Raw genomic sequence first — 22021 nt, 5'->3', positions numbered from 1 at the left:
CTCTGATGAATGGCCTGGTATTCAGAGGTGGAAGAGGGAGCGAATCCGAGGGGCACGATGTGCCCATACTTTATTATTTTCACAAAAATAGTTCCCCTAATTTATGTTAAAAGGCAACGTCCCAGGGCGGTTAATTCTTGCATTTGAGATGCTTCAGCTGAAGTGAAAGGGGAGAGTGTTTCCTGTGCTGTGAAAGGGAGGGACTGGCAACTGACAGGGTGTCTGTGGCCTTAAAAAAATGCAAATGTGCACATTTGGTTAGTCTACAAATTTAAAGGCTACCAGGATTGCCTTTAATTGATGGAGTCACTTGAGGAGTATTCTTTTTGAGAGGTACTGTGACCTGATGAGATGTGGAGCGAGTGCTTTTAATGGACAGTTCTAAAAATGTTTGCACTAGGTACAGACTGCATATTACTCATATCTATATTTTGGAAACACTTTTGCATCTTAAACCTACATCTTTTTATGCACTGTGTGGCAGTCTATCTTATAATGTCCATAATGCAAGTTTAAAATAATGATGTACATATTCAAGGTGATTTTTGTCATAGACTGGGACCTCGTAGCACTAAAAACACGTCACTATTCCCTACTGCACAACCAGAATTCAGTACTGTGGCTCTCTGGTTATGCACACAGATAACTGCAGTGATCGCATTAACCAATAGAGGTTTCACAACATAAAATAGTGCATCTTGCACCAATTAGTTTAACTTGCTTTTATTTTTCATTTAAGGTGAGTAATTTTATATGCAGGTACTTTAAGGTGAAAGACCAACAAAATAGTTACAGGATATTTTGTTCTTTTTAGCCACACCTTTAATCCCCCCCACACGCTCACTGCCCCTATTGGACCACAGTTCCCATGCACTTCGATCACTGCTGGTGTTTGACTGACATTGCTAATGAACAATTGTTTATAGATGGGGGAGTGTGTGTGTATGTGTCTCTGTGGTCTGAAGTGGAGCAGATGATAGGAAGTATATGCAGCAGCAACAAGCATAGGCCAAGCCAATGAATTCACGTTGGACTTGCTTACTTTTTTCAGGCGAAATCGTGTTACCTAATTTTTTGACATTGACAGTGTTTTTGGTTGATGCTGTTCCACATTAGTAAAAAGAAGAAAAAAAGCGTATTTGCTGACATGGAACAGCATAGGCAAAACTGAAATAATTGGTGCCAAGCAAAATGTCTGTCACGCTGACATAATCGTGTGTAATTTTATGATTTTTGGGTCACACTTGTAATGCTAAATTCCTGAAATTATGTCACTAAGCCAAGTGGCATAATTATGTTGTGGCAACATTTTAGTGCGAGGGCACAGGAACAACACCAACAACTAGAACATGAGCTGCTGTTGTTCACAGACCTGGAGTTTTTTTGCACTATTTCCAAAATGGATGCAAGAATGCACTTTGTGCTAAATTATAGAGGTAGATGCCGGTTTTGCATTTTGCATAATTGTTTGTCATTTTTATAGAAATTCACGTACTCAAATTGCAGAAATTTCGCACAAATTTATGAAGAGCCACTGCAATGCAGTCACAAACATCTGCACATGTGCTGCACCCTTTTTAAACTTTTAATTTAACATTCCACGATGGCAAACGCCCATCTCAGAGCTGTAAATTAAAAAATATGGGGGACGACTTAACACAGATAACGCAGCGCCAGAAACAAATTACAACTACTGGGCGGACCAAAACCGCCCCCTCCCTTTAAAAATAAAAAAAAAACAAGGAACGCCTGGCTTGTGTAGAGTGGTGTAAGATCAACAACGATCACTATTCAATGCTAAATGAAGAATTACATTACCTGTTATTAACCAGGGTTAGTTAATTTAGGATTTCCCCACCGTAATAAGTAATTGACCAAAGCGTTATTGACCTTAACATCGTTTATCAGAGAAAAGTACAAATGTAGGGTATTCTGGACCATCATCCAACCCTTGAAGAATAAACCAATTTGGATATGTCCCCTGGTGTCCTCACTAATGCTGTCCTCATCAAACACATAAGCGCCATGAGACCCTAAAAGGTGACTAGCCGTGCTCGATAAGAACTCTGATTGATTGAGCTACTATCTCTCATGCCAACATCAAACAATTGGCTAAACTTTAATAACCCTTAAATTACACTACTAACACATCTTTGGTATGTGGTCCGTAGTAGGGTGGTACTTGTGACCCGCTGACCCAACCTATGTGGATTTAATGTTTGGTTTGTCGTCATAGGTAGTATCAAAGTGGGGAAGCAGGTCTTCTGATGCCAGTTGTGAAAGTGTAGCCCGTTGCTTGGGGACTCACTGAACTCCATACTGTACAGGCTGCCTCTGCCTTTATGTGTTGGTTGGTGACTGTGATGGAGGAGTGGTATGCGTTGATAATATACCTTGCATAATTGTTCTTCAGCTGCATTTAGAGCTGGAATATTAGCAGAGTGGCCCAGTCTTCTTTTTAAATGAGTAATATGTATATTGGTCAGTTAGCAACTCAAATCCTCTATTGGTTCGGGGGGTACTCTGCCTGCCCCCGTGTCACTGGTGGCCATGTTTCCCTGTAGCATATTGCCTGTGACTTCCAAGGCCCGGTTCTTATCCTTCCAGGTCTGTTGAAGTGTGTATAATGTGATGAAAGGTGTGTAGTCAGTCGTGTAAGAGAGAGGGAGGGCTAGTATGGCAGACAGAGGGTATCACATTAGTTTTATAATAATTATTATCCAGTTGTGGGTGATTAGTAAAATTATTGAGAGAGCGAAAGAGAGCAGGCAGATAAGCAAACCTCATTTGTATAAGGTAACTAGTTTATAGCTAGTCATGTTCCATTATGTCCCAACGCTGCCTGCACATGGTAAACCTTTCTGTGGCTGGGCTCTTGGTTTCCTATATTTGAAAACCAGAGATATCCTGTATATATCCATGTCCCTTCCTGCCTATGGGTGAATTCCATATGGAGCATCAAGCCTTCTCCGTACTCATCAAACACCGCTCCTCCTTGAGCCCACCAGATCACCTAGGGTGATATTATTTAACAGCAGAGGCCATAGGCACCGAATTCCTACTATCAGTGTCACAGAGAATTCAAGTGATAGAGTAGACCAATTTCTTTTAGCTTCTGTGGATTAGACCAGAAAAGCAGAAATGTTTTGGAGGATTCGTTTGGCTGCTGTTTGTATGATGAGCAGTCTGTCAAATGCATAATTTCTAAGCAATGATACACAATCAGAATCTACTTACAATCTTCACACTCTTGTATTGAGTTGGAGGCATGAAATCCTTGAACCACAGGACAAGAGCAAAGACAGAACGTGGTCCTCAAAAATGGTGGCATGACGATTTATTAATCTCACACAAATTTATGATCTTCAGAGGATTTCTGAAGTTTCATCCCACCCATGGCTAATCCCAATACCTCACGTGGGAATAAGTCACGGCTGAACCCACCACTCACCAGCTTTATGATTGTAGGAGGTAATATAGTGCAACCATAGCCTTGTCTCCCCCATTTTGTAGTCATGATCGGTGTACTTTGCACCTTCACGAAAATGCATGAACACGTATAAATATAAACAGAGTTATATGATACATATAACTCTAATCCTTCAAATAAAGTTACAACAGCGTCCAAAAGAGGATACTAAAGAACAACACCAAGTAAGAGAGGTAGCTGAGCAAAATAACATTTTCATGGCATGACTGACTCTTCCACAAGACTTATTAAAATGCTAGTTTCCTCTACAACGTGTTGTGCAGGAGGCTACGCTGTAAGCATGAATATAAATGCAGCGTTACTCAGTGGCACATTTGTCCCAAGTAAGCGAATACAAGTTTCATATCTGCATCATTTTGTTTTCTAGATTTAAACCTTAAAGTTATTTTTGGTCAGGATGTCACAGTGGCACTGCACCATCCTCACAATGTATATGCTGAGGTAGTACCTATTGCAGAATCCTCTCCTCTCTCCACCTCCCTTCCCTTCTCACCACCCATAATCTCTTCTCCAAGAATACATTTCCCAATCGTTCATTTAACAGATAAAGAAACATTATGGAATGACTCCAAGTTCCAAATTCAATTTGTACTCTAAATGGGAGAAACGATGTTATCATTTGTAGATGGTCTTGTATTGCCATAAACTTTATTACAGAGTTTTCATACGGCCCAGAATCTGGTAAATTTGTTGCTTCTAGGAAAGTTAGAGATACCCAGAGATTTAAAGAGTGAACAAAAATAGCAAACAAATGAGTAAAATGTGAACACTACGTGTACAGCAAGTGAAGGTGTGAATTCTGTATTCAAGACACTTTGCACTGGTTCACATAGCAAGGCAAAACCAATATGCACTGTTTTGTTTATTTGGTAGTATGGAAAGGAGGAAGCACATTTTATCCATTCCATATTACAGTGGGGATTTTACAGCAGGAGGTAAGTAAGAGAATAGACCACTGCTAATCATGTATATCACACCTTTTGCCATTATTCTAGTCAGTGAACAATCCTTCAAAAATACAAGGCACACTACTTTTGCACCATTTTGGATACTCCTGTTATATGAAAATGGAACAAAAGTATGTTGCCCCAAACACAGTCCAAAAGACCAGAAAAATGCATTGCCACCCCTTCTTATTATGTAAACATAGAGGAAAGAATGTAGAATCTGTGCATTGGTTGTCATTGTGCAAACACTGTTTAGTCCATTCCATGTTACTCAATCTACAAAATGTTGTAAAAGTGCCACTGAAAATGTGTCAATAATGTGAGACAGGTCTGCAGAGAAAGCAAAAGCATACAAAGAGGTTGTAAACAAGATACACAAGATGTACACATAGTGGAAAACATACACACCCAGACTAAACAATGTACATGGAGCGTATGCCATGATTAAAATAACAGGATGAGCACAACTTGGACCATAACACAGACACAATCGAAAGGGCAAAAACAACCGGCACCATTTGGCTGTAAAAAGTGATAGCCGAACAAATTTTGCTCCAGTCTGTAATAAAGTTCTTTATATCAAGGCCGAAAATATGGAAGTAGATTCTGGAACCATTGCTAAACATATATAACATTTTTGCTTGCACATTTAGAAAAGTCACATTGATTTTGCTTAAAAGATAGTCCCATCTTCATTTGAAATAGCAATTAGCATAAATCAGTTCCTCCTCATGCAAACGTTATTTGCACCATTCCCTGTGACAGACAACAAAGCGTGGTGTATTTGGCTGGGCACGAATTTTTGTACCAGTGCAACGTTTCTATACTATGACGGAGGTGTTCACAGATGCACAGATAATAAAGGCACACATTTCGAGTGTTCACAGAATTAAAGCTTGAACATTGTGGAGACCACAGAGATAATGAATGTGTAATCATGCGTGTACACATACATTAGAAACCCATGAAAATAAGAGTGCACATGTATATCACCAGAAGGTGTACACAGAGATGATGATCAAAGACTGCCCATTCCCACACATCATAGGGCAAAGCTGCACTGAACATGTTGCCTATTACAATCATGACGTGCACATTGTGGGAGGGACTAGGATTGGGAAATGCAGAACTGCTCATTGTTCCTTCCTTAAGGATACTAATGTGTAAGTCATAACCATATACTGAAAGCAGAGGCTGGAAAAAGCAGGCAGACCGACTGTACACTGAACCAGCAAAACCACACAAGCAGCTATCACAGAGCTCATTAAAGCAGAGAGAGAGTTGAAAAGAATGAGCAAGGTGGATGAACACAAGGTGCATCAACACAGGGTATACACTGGTTGAAAAGAATGAACACAAGCTTAATTTATATGTACATTGTGTAGAGAGACTGTAAACAAGGAGCACACAAAGCAACAGCAGAGGCTGAATAAAGATAGAAAGGAATGAACACTGTGGACCCGATTCATAAAGGTAAACTTAGACCAAAAGTCTAACTTTACTACTTTTTAGTATTCACAAAGGTAAAGTTAGACCAAAAGTCTAACTTAGACCAAAAGACTAACTTTACTACTTTTCGGTATTCACAAAGTCAAGTTACTACTAGTAAAGTTAGACTTTTGGTCTAAGTTTGCCTTTGGGAACACCAAAATGTAGTAAAGTTAGACTTTTTATCTAAGTTTACCTTTGTGAATACAGAAAAGTAGTAAACTTACACAAAAGTGTAAGTTTACCTTTGTGAATCGGGCCCGGAGTGTGCACAGATAATAAAAATGAACAGACGATGCATAAACAAAAGCTGTAACAACCAACAAGAATAAATACACACAGCATGAAAAAGGGGTGCAGGTACACAGGGTGGACAAGGATTAAAAAAGAATGAACATGAGTGAAAGGAAAATCATAGATGCAAGGCATAAATGCGGGAGGGAGGGGGAGGGAGAATTGCAGAAATACAGAAAAGTGAACATGATGTGCATAGACTATAAACAATTCTATGCAAAGCATTAACACAGGGTGACCAGGCATTAAAAAGAGTTAACACACTGTGTGCAGACTATAAAAAGGAACCCCTGAAGCATGAACACAGAAAGAACATAGATAAACAAGCATTGGGAACGCCAAAAGGTTTTGCCTTTGTGACCTATTCGCTCTGCCAGTGGTTTTTGCTCATTTTGTTAAGCATTATTTGAAAATGTGGATGACACAGCCATGGCAGTCGCATACATTTGCAGCCACGCAAATGTATCAAGACTCATGCATCTGAAGTGGGCATACATTTTTTTAATTAACTGATCCGAGTTGGATCGGTAAATAAAAATAACAGTGAAAAAGCACAAAAACACTTTTATTTCTAAAGCAGTTTGCTACTGGGCGCACCTTAAATACAGGACAATGGAGGGAGGGAGAAAGAGAGGTTCATTGGAGGAGCGGGTTTGGGTGAGGGAAGTAAGCAAATATAAGCATATGAGGGAGGAAGCAACAAAGAAGGTAGGGGAGATGCACACAAAGGAGAGAACACATCTGGGGCAATTGTAGAAGCACACAGATGAGAGCAACACAGCACGTGCTCTGAAAGAAGCACACAGCCAAGAAAGGATAGCAGCGTGTGGGGAAGAGAAGCACATGGGCAAAAGAGAGCAGCATGGGGGAAGCGAGCATATGATGAAGATAATAAACACATGCACTTTCATAGAGTTCTTAAGCAAAAATAAAAAAAAGAAGTTCCCTAAAAGTGAATAGAGGAAAAAGAAAAGTAAAGAAGTTATGTTCCTGGGCAGGGACAAACACTAAATTGTCAAGGCAAGTCATCTAATAAGTAGCAAGTAAATAAGAGTGAAAATAAAGCCAACCAATGGTAAGCAGAGGGCAGCAATAAATCTCACTGCAACTCCTTGGGAAGCTGACAACAGATCTTTGGTAACCAGATAGCTTGAGTTGTCTTGTAGGCTTAAGCTAAAAAAACAGAATGAAAGCAGGGTGAATAAACATAGGGTGTGCACAAAGCGAATAGAATGGGCACCTAAGTGATAGAAGGATCATAGGTGTATGCATTGATTAAAACATGAATTTAGGATATGCAAAGAAACTGATGTAGTGTGTACAGCTTGCAAAGGGGACAAACAATATGGACACAACCTGTGCACAGCTAGACAAAGCATTAACCACAGGTGGTATACATAGAGTAAATACAAAACACTTGTGAACACATTTTCAGCACATTAGGGCCATGAAACTCTGACAGGTGCAAAGAAACAGGTCATGTAAATTTATACCATTTTGCTGCTTGTGTAATGAAGAATGGAGCAAACAGTTTGCTTCAGTAGACATGGACGATGCACCATAGAGATGTAGACATTGGGGGGCATATCTACAAGGGCATTGCGCCACCGGAGAGTCACTTTTACTGACACTCCAGTGGCGCTATGCTGTGCTCCATATTTACAAAGCGGCGCTAAGTCACTTTGAGTGGCTTAACGCCACCTCATAAATACGCCCCTTTTCATGCATCACTTTGCATGGAAGGGGAATACAATGGGTGTTACTGTGGGCGTTTTCATGCAACACCCATTGCATTTTGACGCTGCCCTAGATTTACAAGTTTGTAAGTCTGAGGCAGCACCAAAAACTAACACCAATGAAAGGCAGGCATTAGAATGGCGCAAAGAGGAGAAATACTTTTATTTTTCCTCGTAGTCTGCTCTTTCTATGTGTGCTGCATTCTGCAGCATACATAGCAGGAGTAAAATGCCATTAATGATTGTTTATGTGCAGGAAGGTGTCCCTGCCTGCACACATACTATCATTAAGTAATAGTGATTTGCTACTTCTATGTGTGCTGCAGAATGCAGCACACATAGAAGTAGCAAATCACCATTATTGATTGTTTATGTGCAGAAAGGGAGACCTTTCTGCACATAAACAATCATCACTGCAACGCAGCCACCCTTGCAAAATGGCGCACAGGTGCCTGAGCTGGTGCTAGGCAGCTATTTTTACCACCGGCGCTAGGGAAAACACAGAGGTGCACAGTATTTTTGTGAATACGGCCCATCCCCATGTTTTTGAAATGACGCAGTGCTGCAAATTTGCTCGCAGGACCACGCTGCCCCATTTCCTAGTAAATATATCCTTGGATTGTGAAATAGCATACAAGACATGCATTGCTTTCAAATCATTTCATGTGTGTGTATTACTTTTGCTACTTATGTAATAAAAAGGAATACAATAATCTTGCACTTACATTCAAGTTTCACATAAATAGTAAAAATCATTTGTGAATTCAGTTTGCTCCATTGTTCACCCAATGCAAATACCATTTGCTTGATTCCGTTTTCCACATGCAAAATTATGGTGTTTCTTCATTTGCTCTGATTTTGTGATGTGGCCGTCGGGTACACAGAAATAGTGAAATTAGAAACCCAGGGGTAGATTTACAAGCCCCGTGCACCACTTTTGCATCACTTTTCCCATGTTAAAAATGACGCAAACATGGTGCAAGAGCCTAGTAAATAAGCTCTGCAGTGTGTAAACAGCATTACAGAAATCCGGAACACGGAATTTATGAAGAATTGTGTGTTTCTACTTTTCTATTCTGCGTGTACAAATTGTATTTACACTTCTAACTATCTGTGTAATAAAAGTGTGAACACATAGTGTTCATACCGAGAAACTGATGAACACTTGTTGTACAAGGAGCGCAGGAAACAATAACACGAATTGTACACGTGAACATTGTTCCTTGACTAAGATTAGAATTTAAAATGCATGCTCAATTGTCAACTATGTAATTAACAATCAAAACAAGTTAAGACGTTGCATTTTTCGAACATGTTCTGCAGTATTTCTCATGAGAACAAAGGCATGTGTATTAGGCAATACAAATAGGCTTCTTTGATTTTTTTTGCACAATATTAATTGTGCACAAGGACACGCGGTGCAGTCTAAAATAAACTATCACTGTCTCGGGAGGGAAGAACTCTCCAATAAGGCTAGTTGATTGTGTCTTTTTTAATCTGGACACAAGTGTCTCCTTCACTTAGAAATACTTTGTTTCCTTCACTAACATCTCAAAAATCCACATTGGTTTCCTGAAATGGTTGGAATATGCCCAGGTCGGTATAACAGTTTGATAATCTTAGTTACAACGTTGATAAAACTTTGCATTCAATACATATACATTATATAATTTCAACGCTTCCCCGACAGCCCTTGTATGTAATAGATTTTTCATTTTTGGTGAGCCTGCATGATAATAAAAATTCCCTAAATATTTTAAACCACAACTGTGGCATATTCCTTATTGTAGCCTGTCTGCTTGTTTATGTATATCTAAACTTATTTTGTTTAATATAAATGTCCATTTTACATTGTTCTTAATAATTAGGCGACCTTCTTTCTGAGCTCTCCCAAAGACTTGTCAAATAATGGAACTGAGGTACATGTAGATAAAATGGTTTGCCCAAGAAGACACGATTCATTCAAATGGAGAATCCAGGATCACAAGTCAGGGGTCCTCATGCTTCCATGATCAGAAATGTAGCGGCTAGACGGTTTTCAGATATACTAGCCATCAATATCTTTGAAGGACTATCCACATTTCTGGGAGATCCAACGCGGTTAAGCTCCAGGGCACAATTGGAACTATGTTGTGGTGGAGGTGGGCTTCGGTTTAGAGATAACCTTCTTCTCCTTCACTCTCCTGTTCTGGAACCAGATAGTGATTTGTCTCTCGGAGAGGCTGGTGGCAGTGGAGATATGCCTGCGCCTGTCCTTGGTGATGAACTTGTTGGTGGCATACTCCTTCTCCAGCTCTCGCAGCTGGCTTTTGCTGTAGGGCACCCTCTTCTTTCTGTCCCGGCGGTAGGGAGTGCCATCCGGCTGATGGCTGCCATGATCTGAAATAGGCAAACAGAAAAGAATGAATTTATCTGAGAGAAGTCAGGACTAAGCCCCACCCATGTTACATACCCTAGGTCTGCTTAGAACAATGCTCATTTAAATCCCTACATACTCATGTCTGGTGAAGTATAATTCTATTGCCCTTTAATAGCTTGCTCACAAATGGCATAATATAATTTTCTTTTCTAATTTGAGTTTACACAATCTCTAGTCTGTGAAAAAACATGATACAATGCATGTATTCTTATATTTTCCTCATATTTGAAAGGCTGAAATGTATGATGCAATCTCAATATAAAGACTTTTGATACTGTGTACATATATATATATATATTCCTTGCAAGAAGAACATATAAAGTCAACCTGATACCCTACACGTTGGAAGCCAAGACCCTCATCTGTGGAGTCCCCCAAGCACCATCTCTCAGTCCAACCATATTCCTTGAGCAGCCCTTGCAGGTAAGAGCAGTGGGGCAGGGTGGGGGACTCGACAGATGACAACGAGGAAAACCGAAATATTTATTTAAGGTTCCCTCGTCGTGGTCTGTCGAGTCCCACACCCACCCGCCCCACCGCTCTTACCAGCACAGGCTGCTACTGCCTTATTCAACATCTACATGACCCCACTGGCAGACATCCACAGATCATATACTTTCCTATGCAGACATTACCCAACTGATAATCTCTGTCAGACAAGACCCCCACGTGACAAAAAAACAACGCTGTCATCTGCATGACAACAGTAGGCACCTGGACGAGGTCTAACTGCCTTAAGCGCAACTCTGACAAAACAGAAGTGGTGATCTTCAGAAGAAGAACCTACGGCAATGCCGTCTAAGCAGTAATCACCGAAAAGTTCCTGAATAGACTCCAAACAATACAAAACGCAAGACTCATCTTAAACCTACCTCTACGTATCCACAACCCCTACACCTCAGGGAACTTCACTGGCTCACCATACCCAAACATACTCAGTTCAAACGTCTCACACACATATACAAAGCACTGCACAACACAGGCTCTGCCCATCTTAACAGTCACGTACAATTCCACCAACCTCCCAAGTATCTTTGCTCAGCTGGACTCACAATAGCACATGTAACGCTGCATGCACAAAAAAGAGCAGGAGGCCGCACTTTCTCATACATTGCCCTCAAAACATGGAATAACCTCCCTCTTCACGAGAGGCTCCTCATCACTTCTCAAGTTCTGCAAGACGATGATGACCTGGTTCTTTGAATAAGCAACTTTCTCGCCTGCAAAGCGCCTGGATACCCTCACAGGTGATTAGAGCACTATACAAATAAACGTAGCACATATATATATATTTCTCGTGGTCCACCTCCTTCATTTTCCGGGAAGCGATCCTGACCTTACTCGAAGAAACAGACACTGACACTGTGGAGTATATAATCACAGAAATTGTACTGAATCAGAATGCTCTGAGACACGTTTCGGTGAACGGACCACCTTGTTCACAGAAGTCAGCGTCAGTAAAGTGAGGACATTTAAAACGTTGCCATGGGAACTATACTGATGTGATGGACATAGAAGGAATATACATATTCTGTATAGGCAGGTTTGTTAACATTAAGTTCAGAATGAAATAGTTTTTTTAAATACAATAAATTCAACAAAACTTAGCATTGGAAATATTGATTAAACTCCTGGGTGCACATTGCTCGAAAAGTTTCAGTAGAAATACTAATCACATGGCAATCTTTGAGTGTCACACACCTTCAAAAGTCATTCGTGCCCTTTAGTATCACATGTACCCATACATTGCACAATATATGAAAAGTTTACTGTTGTGCTCGGTCACATATAAACTGGTCAGTACCTTAGAGACTGGTGAATGTTAATACGTTATATGTGCCTACCCAACCAGCCCACGTGGGCAAGGGATCTAAAATCTAGTTCATACTTAGGTAACATACTGGACTCCACCTCAAAAGACCATGATGTGCTGGGTACATATGCAACAGGTGTTACTCTTAAGCACAACCAAGACAAATTCCAAAATTAGACCCAATGCTATTAACCCACGGCATACAAAATCGTAACAAAAAAATCCAAACACATGCACTGGAAAGGCTGGAAAGGCTGCTATGGAGTGGGTATGGCTGAGCTAGGTTACAAGTGTAAAATTAACTCTTCTTCAGAGTTCAACCCATGTGGGATTTTGCTATTGAGCATGATGATATATATTGATTCTAGCTCTCTCAATTGTTGCTCTCTATTGCCTCCTCTGGGGTTTTTGGGAATGGGGTCAACTACACAGTACACCAGATCTTTCGCGGAACCATGGTGGTGCTCATGAATATGTCTGGCTACAGGGTAGCTCTTGTAATAGTTAGTTATTGCACTAAGGTGCTGCAGGATCCTGATGTGAACCATGTGTATGGTGCTGCATACATACTGTTTGGGGCATGAGCATTCCAATATATACACTACAAAATCTGTCTTGCAGTTGTGTCTACCTTTGATGGTAACAGGTGAGTTTCTCAAAGGTGACTGGATGTTTTTCCCACTTCTTCTGTGTTTACAGGCTTTACACCTGAAACATCTCTAAAAGCCTTTATTGTATGTCAGCCACTCTGACCCACTGCTTGGTTTGGGTGTACTTTGGACCAGTTCATTTGTCATTGATTTAGCCCTTCTATATGGGATGAGAGGTACACGAGGTATATATTGCCCTATTACGGGATTAACTTTTTATCAACCACCAGTGTCTGTATAGGATGTTCCAGAGTCTGGCATGATACATTGAAAAACCAGTGATCAGGCGTGTCTGACTTGAGTCTGTGTCTCTGTGCTTTCTCTTATTGGTCCCAATGAGCAGAGTTTCCCTTCTTTTATTGTCAACTTTGTCTCTAGCTGTGTTCAATATTTCACTCATATAGCCCCTTTGGGACAAGCAGTTAGACAAGTCTGTCTGGACCTTTCTCAATGAGTTCTCACTGCTAGAGTTGCGCTTCATATGCAGATTCTCTGCATACTGGATGCTCTATTTGAGTTTTGTAGGATGAAAACTGCTGGCATACAGAATAGAATTGCAAGCAGTTGGGTTTGGCAGTTCGGGCTGGACTGTTCCCATGAGGCACAGGGTCAGACTGATTTGCATATGGCCATGTCTGAACTGGGGTGGTGGAGTGAGCTAAAGAACGGTGATGGATTAAACCCAGATCAGTTGACTGGGGGTGAGTGTTTGTATTGTCAATGCTCCGTCCATCACCACCTTTGGTTTTTCTTTGTTCGCCCTAAGTTGGCAGGGTATGCTCAGACGTGAGTCCCTTGCTCACTTTGCCACTGGAGTCAAGCAAGCCCGGCTGAAGACGGCTGTAATGCCAGAAACCGGTCCTGGGAAGCTTGATTCCGGTCCAGGGAAGACATGGCTTGGCAGTTCGGGCTGGACTGTTCCCATGAGGCACAGGGTCAGACTGATTTGCATATGGCCATGTCTGAACTGGGGTGGCAGAGTGGGCTAAAGAACGGTGATGGATTAAACCCAGATCTTTTGACTGGGTGTGAGTGTTTGATTGATTCAGATGCTCCGTCCATCACCACCCCCTTTTGTACCGCTTTTTGCCGCCATAAGTGTGGCAGGGTATGCTCAGACGTGAGTCCCTTGCTCACTTTGCCACTGTCCAAAAGAGTTCTACAGTTCAGGGGTCTGGGCCCCAATATTTATATCCCAACATCCTTTGATCTCTTTCTTAGGCAGAGAGTGTCTGTGCCCAGCCAGAACCAGTTCTGCCTTCCCTGGTGTGACTTCTCGGCAGGAGGTGGAGACGGCATTGTCAGAGGCAGACCAGGCCCTTTGAGGTGCAAGGAAATCTCCTCTCCTCCCTCAATTGCAGCCCAGGTCTATTCAGCCCTTTCCTGACCCACCTATACTATCTGGAGCCACTCCTGCTCTCCAGCCTTCTGTCATCCAAAACCCAGACAAGCAAACCACATTCCAGCAGAGGCACACAGGATGACTGAGCAAGAAAATACCTACCTTCTAAAAGTGGTGTTTTCAAACACAGACTGTAAAAATCACCTTCACTAAAAGATGTATCTTTAGATTCTGAGTTCAGGCATACTAAACTTTATTTCCCTACCTAATTCCCCGGGCCAGTTGTGTTTATAAGATGTTATAAACAAACTCCCCATTTTGTCCTATGGGGAACAGGTAGCCTTGAAATAGTGAAAAACAAAGTTGCCGAAATTCAATATCGGGACATGCTACATGCTACACACATCAGGGAATGTCTTACCTTTCCCATACACTGCACACTGCCCACAGGGGTACTTTGGGCCTACCTAATGGTGCATGACCTGTAAGAAAAGGGAAGGTTAGGGTCTGGCAAGTGTATGCACTGGCCAAATCGACATGGCAGTTACAAACTGTGTGCAGACTTTGCAATGGCAGGTCTGAGTTTCCTTTTCCGGGGTACTCATGTGTGTGGCACAATCAGTGCTGCAGACCCACTATTAGCATTTGATATACAGGCCCTGGCACCCTCAGTGCACTGTAAAAGGGACTAACAAGTAAATCAAATATCCAAGAATATGCACTTTAGCACTGATTAGCAGTGGTAAAGTGCCCAGAGTCCTAAAACCAACACAAACAGGTCAGGAACAAATAGGAGGAAGAAGAAAAAGGTTTGGGGATCACCCTGCATAAAGGGCCATATCCAACACAGACCAGGACAACCTTATGAGATAGATGAGGAAGGGGAGCTTTTAGCACTACAAGGATCGATTGAAGTTTCAATTAGTTGATGTGTAGTGTTTGATATTTGGCATCCCACAGACCTTGGTCCTGTAGATAGGTACCCCCACCCATCTCAGAGGCGTCTGTTGTGAGAGAGAGGTGGGGAACAGGATCCAGGAGAGGCCGCCTTGGTAGCAAGTTGTTGGTGTTCCACCATTGCAGAGACTGGTGAATGCGGCAGTCTATCAACACTAGATCCTCGAGGTGACCCTGTGATTGAGATCACTGATGAGCTAGGCATTACTTCAAGGGATGCATGTGCAACCTTGCATGGGGAACTATGGCAATACAAGATGCAATCATTCCCAGCAGACGCATGAGTGTCTGAACTGTGAGAGTTTGGTTCGGCTAGAACTGAGGTAGAGATACCTGAACGTTTTCAATTTAAGCACAATTGGGATAAATAACCTAGTCCTAAATGTGTGTTGAGGATCGCCCCTAAGTAAGGTTGAATGTGGAGAGGTTGAAGGTGAGGCGTGGGAACGTTTATTGTGAACCCTAGTGTGTGAAGTAGATTCACTGTCAATTGAGTTTACTGTTGACACTGAAGGTGGGTACTGGCTTTGATGAGCCAATAGTCCAGGTATGGAAATACATAAACGTTTTGTCTGCGCAGATGTGCTGCAACTACTGCCAAGCATTTCATGAAAACTCGAGGTGCTGTAGTCACCCAAAAAGGTAGAACTATGAATTGAAATGGGTTCCTGCTATGTTAAATCTGCGGTATTTGCAGTGTGCATGGTGTATTGGTATATGGGAAACAGGTGTCCTTCAGGTTAAATGTTGACATCGTTGCCCTGTTGGAGAAGTGGAATAACATTCTGTAGAGTAACCAAATGGAAATGTTCTGATAGGATGTATTGGTTCAGCGGTCGGATATCTAAGATTGGTCTTTGTGACACGTTTTTTTTGGGAATGAGAAACTAGAGAGAGTACACCCCTTGTCCCTTCTGTTGAAGTGGGACAGTTTCTATAGCCCCTTTGAGAAGGAGTGCTTTGATTTCTTGTTTGAGAAGTGTAAGATGATCTTGTGACAACCTATGAGTGGAAAATGGGATATTGGGTGGTATAGAAATGAGCTCCATACAATAGCACTGTTGGATAATGGCTAGTATCCATTGGCCTGTGGTGATGGATTCCCAAACTGTGTGGAAAAATTGTAGTCTGCCCCCGACAGGTGTGGAGCGGTTGGGGGGAAGGACTGGGTACTCAATACTTAGCAGTGGGTGTTGATCCACGTGTGGAGGCACCCCAGCCCCTTCCTTTGCTTTTTCTGCCTCCGCAGGAACCTCTAATGAAAGGTGGAGGAAGAGTCTGAAGTGGTGGATTTGTCTGCACGCCTGTTACCTTTGCGATGAAAGGACTTCTAGGAGCTGTAAGACCCCAGTGGCTTTAGCTGTGTCAGCATCCTTTTTCATTTGATCATAGGTACTGTCTAGTTGTGGCCCAAAAAGATGCTCTTGGTCGAAAATATTGACCACTGCCTGCTGTACCACTGGTTTGAAACCAGTACAGCATGCTGCCTAAGGTGGATGCTGATATAGACACCCCTAGCAACTGTATCCACTGCATGTAGTGCACATCGAATGGAGTTGCTGGTGATGGCCTGACCTTCTGTGACAACTTGTTCCTCTGGGAGGTACTGTAGCAGTTCCTCCATCTCATTCCAATGGGCTCTGTCATAGTGGGCCAGAAAGGTTTGAGAATTGGCAATATGCTAATGATTAGCAGCCTATGCTGCAACTCTTTTTCCTGCTGTGTCTATTCGCTTGCTTACTTTTTCAGGTGGAGGAGTGTCTCCAGTAGCCTGGCTATTAGCTCTTTTATGAGCCGTTGCAGCAACTATGGAGTCAGGTGGGACTTGATCCCTGCAGGAGCTGCCTTGAATTTTTGGTCCGCCCGTGGGGTGATAACTCAGACACGGCTGGCTCTTTAAAAATGATGTTTACATGCCTCATCATGTCAGAAAGCATGGGTAAATACTGGGTATCCCTATGTGTGGAATATAAGGTGTCAAAAAAACTCCTGTTCCGGGGATTCTTTGTGAAGCTCAACATTGTGGAATGCAGCTGTCCTGTCAAGAAGTGGTATCTTCTGGAGGGGAGGTACGAGAGGGATATAAATCCAGGTTGTTGGGGGTAAGGGGATCAGGGTCATATGCATCCCACGGATTGGGATCCCCAATGGTACCTGTAACCACCCATCATCTGTACCTGGTGACCCTGGAAGTATAGCAGCAAGTGGGTCATGTGCTGGAGATGTAGGAGGTAAAGGAGGGGGTGGAGGTGGTGGAAGAGGAGGCTGATGTGTAGGGCTGGTGTCCTTCATCTTCCTCTTTTGAGGGATAGCGCTGTCCAGTGCTTCTTAGAACAACAGCTTGCTATTTGGTGGTGGAGAAGCAAGGATCCATACTGTACCTTCCTGGATCTGAGTTTTCCGTTGCCTAATGTCCATTTTTTTGAGAATGGGTTTGATTGGAGACATGGAAGCCAAAGCAGATTTAGAGGTTTTCAGCTCTGTAATTTTCAGACCCGAGGGTTTCGTGTGAACCAGGGTTTTTGGTTGGCAATGAGGTAGATGTGGTTGGTTGCTGGTTCGATCCTGGAGGTCAGTCTCGGTCCATAGAGGTCAACACCATAGGCTTGTCCAAAGTATCAGTTTTCAGTGCCAGGCTCAAGGGTGGGGCATCCGCAACGGTCTTTCAGATCTGACCATGACCCGAAGAGAGTGGTGGTGCAGCGACCTCTTTATGAGGATATTTGGAGGCATGCTTGTGTGTTGGAGCAGTGTCAGGGACAATAGTACTCACGCACTAACCAGATGGAAGGCTAGGCATCTCCATATCTTTTACGACATGTAAGCCAGAGGTTTCCTCAGGGGAGAAGACGCCTTGATCATCTTCCAAAGTTAGTCCTCCTGGGCATGTTCTTCGCTGAAAATGTTGAGACATTTCCAACCGAAGCACCCTTTGAACCCAAAAGGTTTTCTTGGACCAAAAAGAGTTACATGCGTTGCAGTTTGCCTCATGATGATCCACTGAAAGACACAAGTTGCACACAAGGTGTTGGTTGTGTGCAGATACTTTGCATGGCAAAGCGGACCAAATCTGAAAGTTGTGCATTCCATCAGAAAAGCATCCTCGATGAAAATGAGTACATGCAGGAGTAGGTCCGATACGGGTGGCGTCCCGAAGGGTGGTCAGTTGAAGCCTGAACCAGAAGTGAAAAGTGCGATCAAAACAATACCGTTGAGGACAGTAAAAAGAACTGAAGACTCGTACCAAACTGAATCGATACACAGAGCAAAGGCAAACACGTCCAACCCCGACATGGAGAGAAAACAATCTAACAAAGGAATCGATGCCCATGTGTAGTATCACTGAGAGGAGTCACTAGGTTTTGTGACTTGAAAGACTTCTTTGAAGAAAAACAACTTGCTCAACTCCAGACCCAACACGAGATGGCAGGAGTATGCAGAGCATGTATATCTACAGCCACACAAGCCTTCAAACATATGTTTTCTGTGGCTAATAGTCTCACTCACAACTATAGAGATGCTAGCACCACCTTTGTAATGACGACTAATTTTACTGCAATACTGGCAATTATTTAAAAACCCATATATTATGGGAACATCATTCCTTTGAATTATCTTCCATTATTCAGGGAAATTATATTACTATAAATGATGGTTTTCATTCAGTGTTTGACCTTGTCTCTGTCCTTCTTACTAACTAGTTAATCTCTAAGCATTACAATACATTTCGCCAATGGACGCATAAGAATGTATGACCAGTTTCATGTTTGCTATTCTTAAATCAGCATTCTCTTCTTCAAATATAAATATAACCATAACAGTATAATTACAATTGAGGCCATTATCTCCTGAGTACTGCAGAGTGCTGTTGCAAAACCCATCACTTCTTTAGTCTATTGTGCTTCCCAATATAATAAATAATGTATTAACAAAAGCCCACCTTCTACACGACCTAATGAAATATTTTCTATTATTTGTTCCTAAAACAGTGCAGTCCAGAACCTAACCTGCTGCTTTCTGTAAACTCTGTACTGTCAAAAAGACCATATGTGTCCTACTGACTACATCATATTGATGATACAATATATGAAATACAAAGAAATAAAGAGATTCAGTCAGACCGTCTCTTGTTAAGGGTGACTCAATATAGGCACGTATGTGTTCAATTTCAACCAAACCTACGGGAAAAGGCTTTTAGCATTTTCAAAATATGACTTTCCGGCATATCCATTATGGCTAAAGGGGTCAAAGGTTGTATGGAGGGTACTAAATCCAATGACAAATGTGTGTATAACCACAGTTTGTCCTGCTTGATAAAGGTACGTCTATTTTCCAGGAATGAGGTTCGTGACTCCATTCGGCACCTTTTCATGGTATAAAAATTGTTCATCCTTGCTGTTCCTAAGCAAAAATTGGATGTCCTCTGTGCATGTCCCAGTGTTATCCATTTCAGTATATCTTGATAAACACTAGATAATACTTTGCAAACTATAGAAGCTGATGATAATCTATACGCACTGAGTTAGCACACACATTTTTATAGTTTGCGTAAATGTTTGCAAACATTGCTGGTTACAAACATTGCATATAAACGTGATCCACACAGTGAAGTGTCGGCATGCCTATTAACATACACACAAAGAGACCACTAGTTATAGGGGGTTCAAAAACCTCCAGGGCTAGAAAAATCTCAAACAAACACAACAACTATGGACTAAGTCTACTCCCTATGGAGCACTAAAGTCACACCTACTATACCCTACTATATACATATACTGGTAACGAGCTGTGTTGAGTTAGAAGATCAAACATGCTCCAGTGTTTGCAAATATCACAGAAACCGTACTCCTCACAGAGTATGATGTTTCAAAATCCAACCATTAATAGAGTCGTAAAACTTTTGATTAAAACACATTACCAATGTATGCGTTAGCTTTCAGAAGAGGTGCCTTTCAGAAAAAATAATTGAGCAAACGTAACGCCTTATGATGTTCACAGATATCTTCATTTGTTAAAAAAACGATATCATGTTTGCCTAAACCATTAAATGAGCGGAACATCTATAATGGGGGGTGAGGGGGGAGGGAGGTACAGTTGGTTTGGTGCTAATACTGGGTAAGACATGAAACCTCTATAGATAACAGTCTGGAAATCATACAAACCGTTATGCACTCACGGGCATACTCACTGAGTTTCTCATTTATACCTTTGGTTTAAGATGATGGGAGCGGAAATTGAGGTAAAAGTGAATTACCTGAATTGGGTTCACACTGTATTCAGCCTAATGAACAGCTAATATTCGAGGTCTCATGGAACCTTCAGGCTGAACTATGTTGCATGGGGTACCCCATGCAACATATTGGAGGCCTTGAAAAAGCTGCAGGGGGCCTAAACATAGAAATGTGAGTCAAGTGTTTTTGGCTGCACCTACAAAATAAAAAAGTACCAGATTAGTTTGTATGAGTTACTAATAAACTCCGTAATAACATAAGTACTTAGTATCAGGGATGTAAATGTAATAAATACAAAATCTGAATGTAAAAGGAAAATGTTCAAGTATGCCTTCCATGGACAAACGGTATAGGCTGGCTGCCCGGCCCTACAGGAATTTTGGGCAGATGTGGCTCAGCTGGTAACATCTAATTTTGGCTGGGGCTTCCAGCTGTTGGTAAGGAATATTATGAGGGGGTATAAATCGGTCTTCGATAATAATTGTATAGGCTCGCCTACATATAGTTAGGTCTTGGATAGTGTCATCTACACCAAAGGTTACTGAATGGTGGGCGACTATAAGTCAAATTTAGGAATGCACAGTAGCTCCTACTAAGGTTAGAGGTCTTCAAGCTGTAAACGAATTTGCATACTATTACCAAATATTAGATATATATTTGAGGCGGAGAAACCAGATACACTCCGAAAGACATTCTAACACTCGGAATGCGCATATGTAACTGAATAAACATACATCTGTACGAACCATACACACACAATCCATTATTCTACACAGACCAAATAAATGTATATAGGATATTCAAGAGGATGCACATTTGGAACCCTCCCACATACAAAATCTGAGCCCCATCAGGACAGACCAATTCACTGTTTGACAGAGGCTGACTAAACTTTCTTAATACGTTAGTATCCCTCCTAAATTAAACATGGGTTAGTCCTACACAGAGCAAAATGAACATCTGTTTGGTATGTTGAGGCATATTTACTAATATTTCACACAATGCAGTGCAGCAAGGGCTAGAGAGAGTGCAGACATTCTCCATGTTTACAAAGATATAAAGCATTTCTGCTCTCTCCTTGCCCTGGTGCACTGTATGCTGCCTAGAGCCTAGTCAGGCATCCCTGCACTACAGTGCCAGGGTGCCTGACTTAAGAGCTGGATTGGTTTTGTGCATGAATCCTTAGAGGCATATTCCAATTTCTATGTGTTATGTTATGTTATGTTATTTGTATTTGTAGCACGCACAGTTACTCCAAGGAGTGTCCCAGCGCGAACCTTCAGCAGTGAGGAGAGCCAGTTTAAATAAAGAGAAATGTTTTCAGGCTCTTTTTTAAAAGAATGGGGTCCTGAATGCTACGGAGAGCTGAAGGCAGCTAGTTCCATGCGCAGAGCAACTTTTACAGCAAGGGAGCTGCCACCCATCTTTTGCAATCAGAAACGGGGGACACAAGCCAGGAGTTGTGAGGCAGAGCGCAGTTGTCTCGAAGGAGTATATAAAGAAAATCGCTTTCGAAAGTAGGAATGGACCTGAGGAATGAATGGCCCGATGTGCTATTGCTAAAGATTCAAACTTAACCGGTTCTGCAACGGGCAGCCAGTGGAGCGCGCAGATGTTGTTTCATGCTGCTTCTAATAGGGAATTTGAGGAGAAG

At 41.9% G+C, this 22021-nt stretch overlaps 1 protein-coding gene across 1 annotated transcript in view; it reads right to left on the bottom strand.

The window, feature by feature from the left end:
* Positions 1 to 3999: 3999 nt before the first annotated feature.
* The window catches only part of HOXB13 (homeobox B13), a 37692-nt gene continuing 19670 nt past the window's right edge, over positions 4000 to 22021 (bottom strand). Inside the window, exon 2 of the mRNA XM_078645542.1 lies at positions 4000 to 10334. Coding sequence (XP_078501668.1) covers positions 10081 to 10334 — 254 coding nt within the window. The 3' untranslated portion in view covers positions 4000 to 10080. The remainder of the gene's footprint in view (positions 10335 to 22021) is intronic.

Source organism: Lissotriton helveticus, chromosome 5_1 (genome assembly GCF_964261635.1).
Source record: "Lissotriton helveticus chromosome 5_1, aLisHel1.1, whole genome shotgun sequence".
NCBI lineage: Eukaryota > Metazoa > Chordata > Amphibia > Caudata > Salamandridae > Lissotriton > Lissotriton helveticus.
Note: the sequence above shows the minus strand (reverse complement) of the source record. Positions and strands in the feature narration are given on the sequence as shown.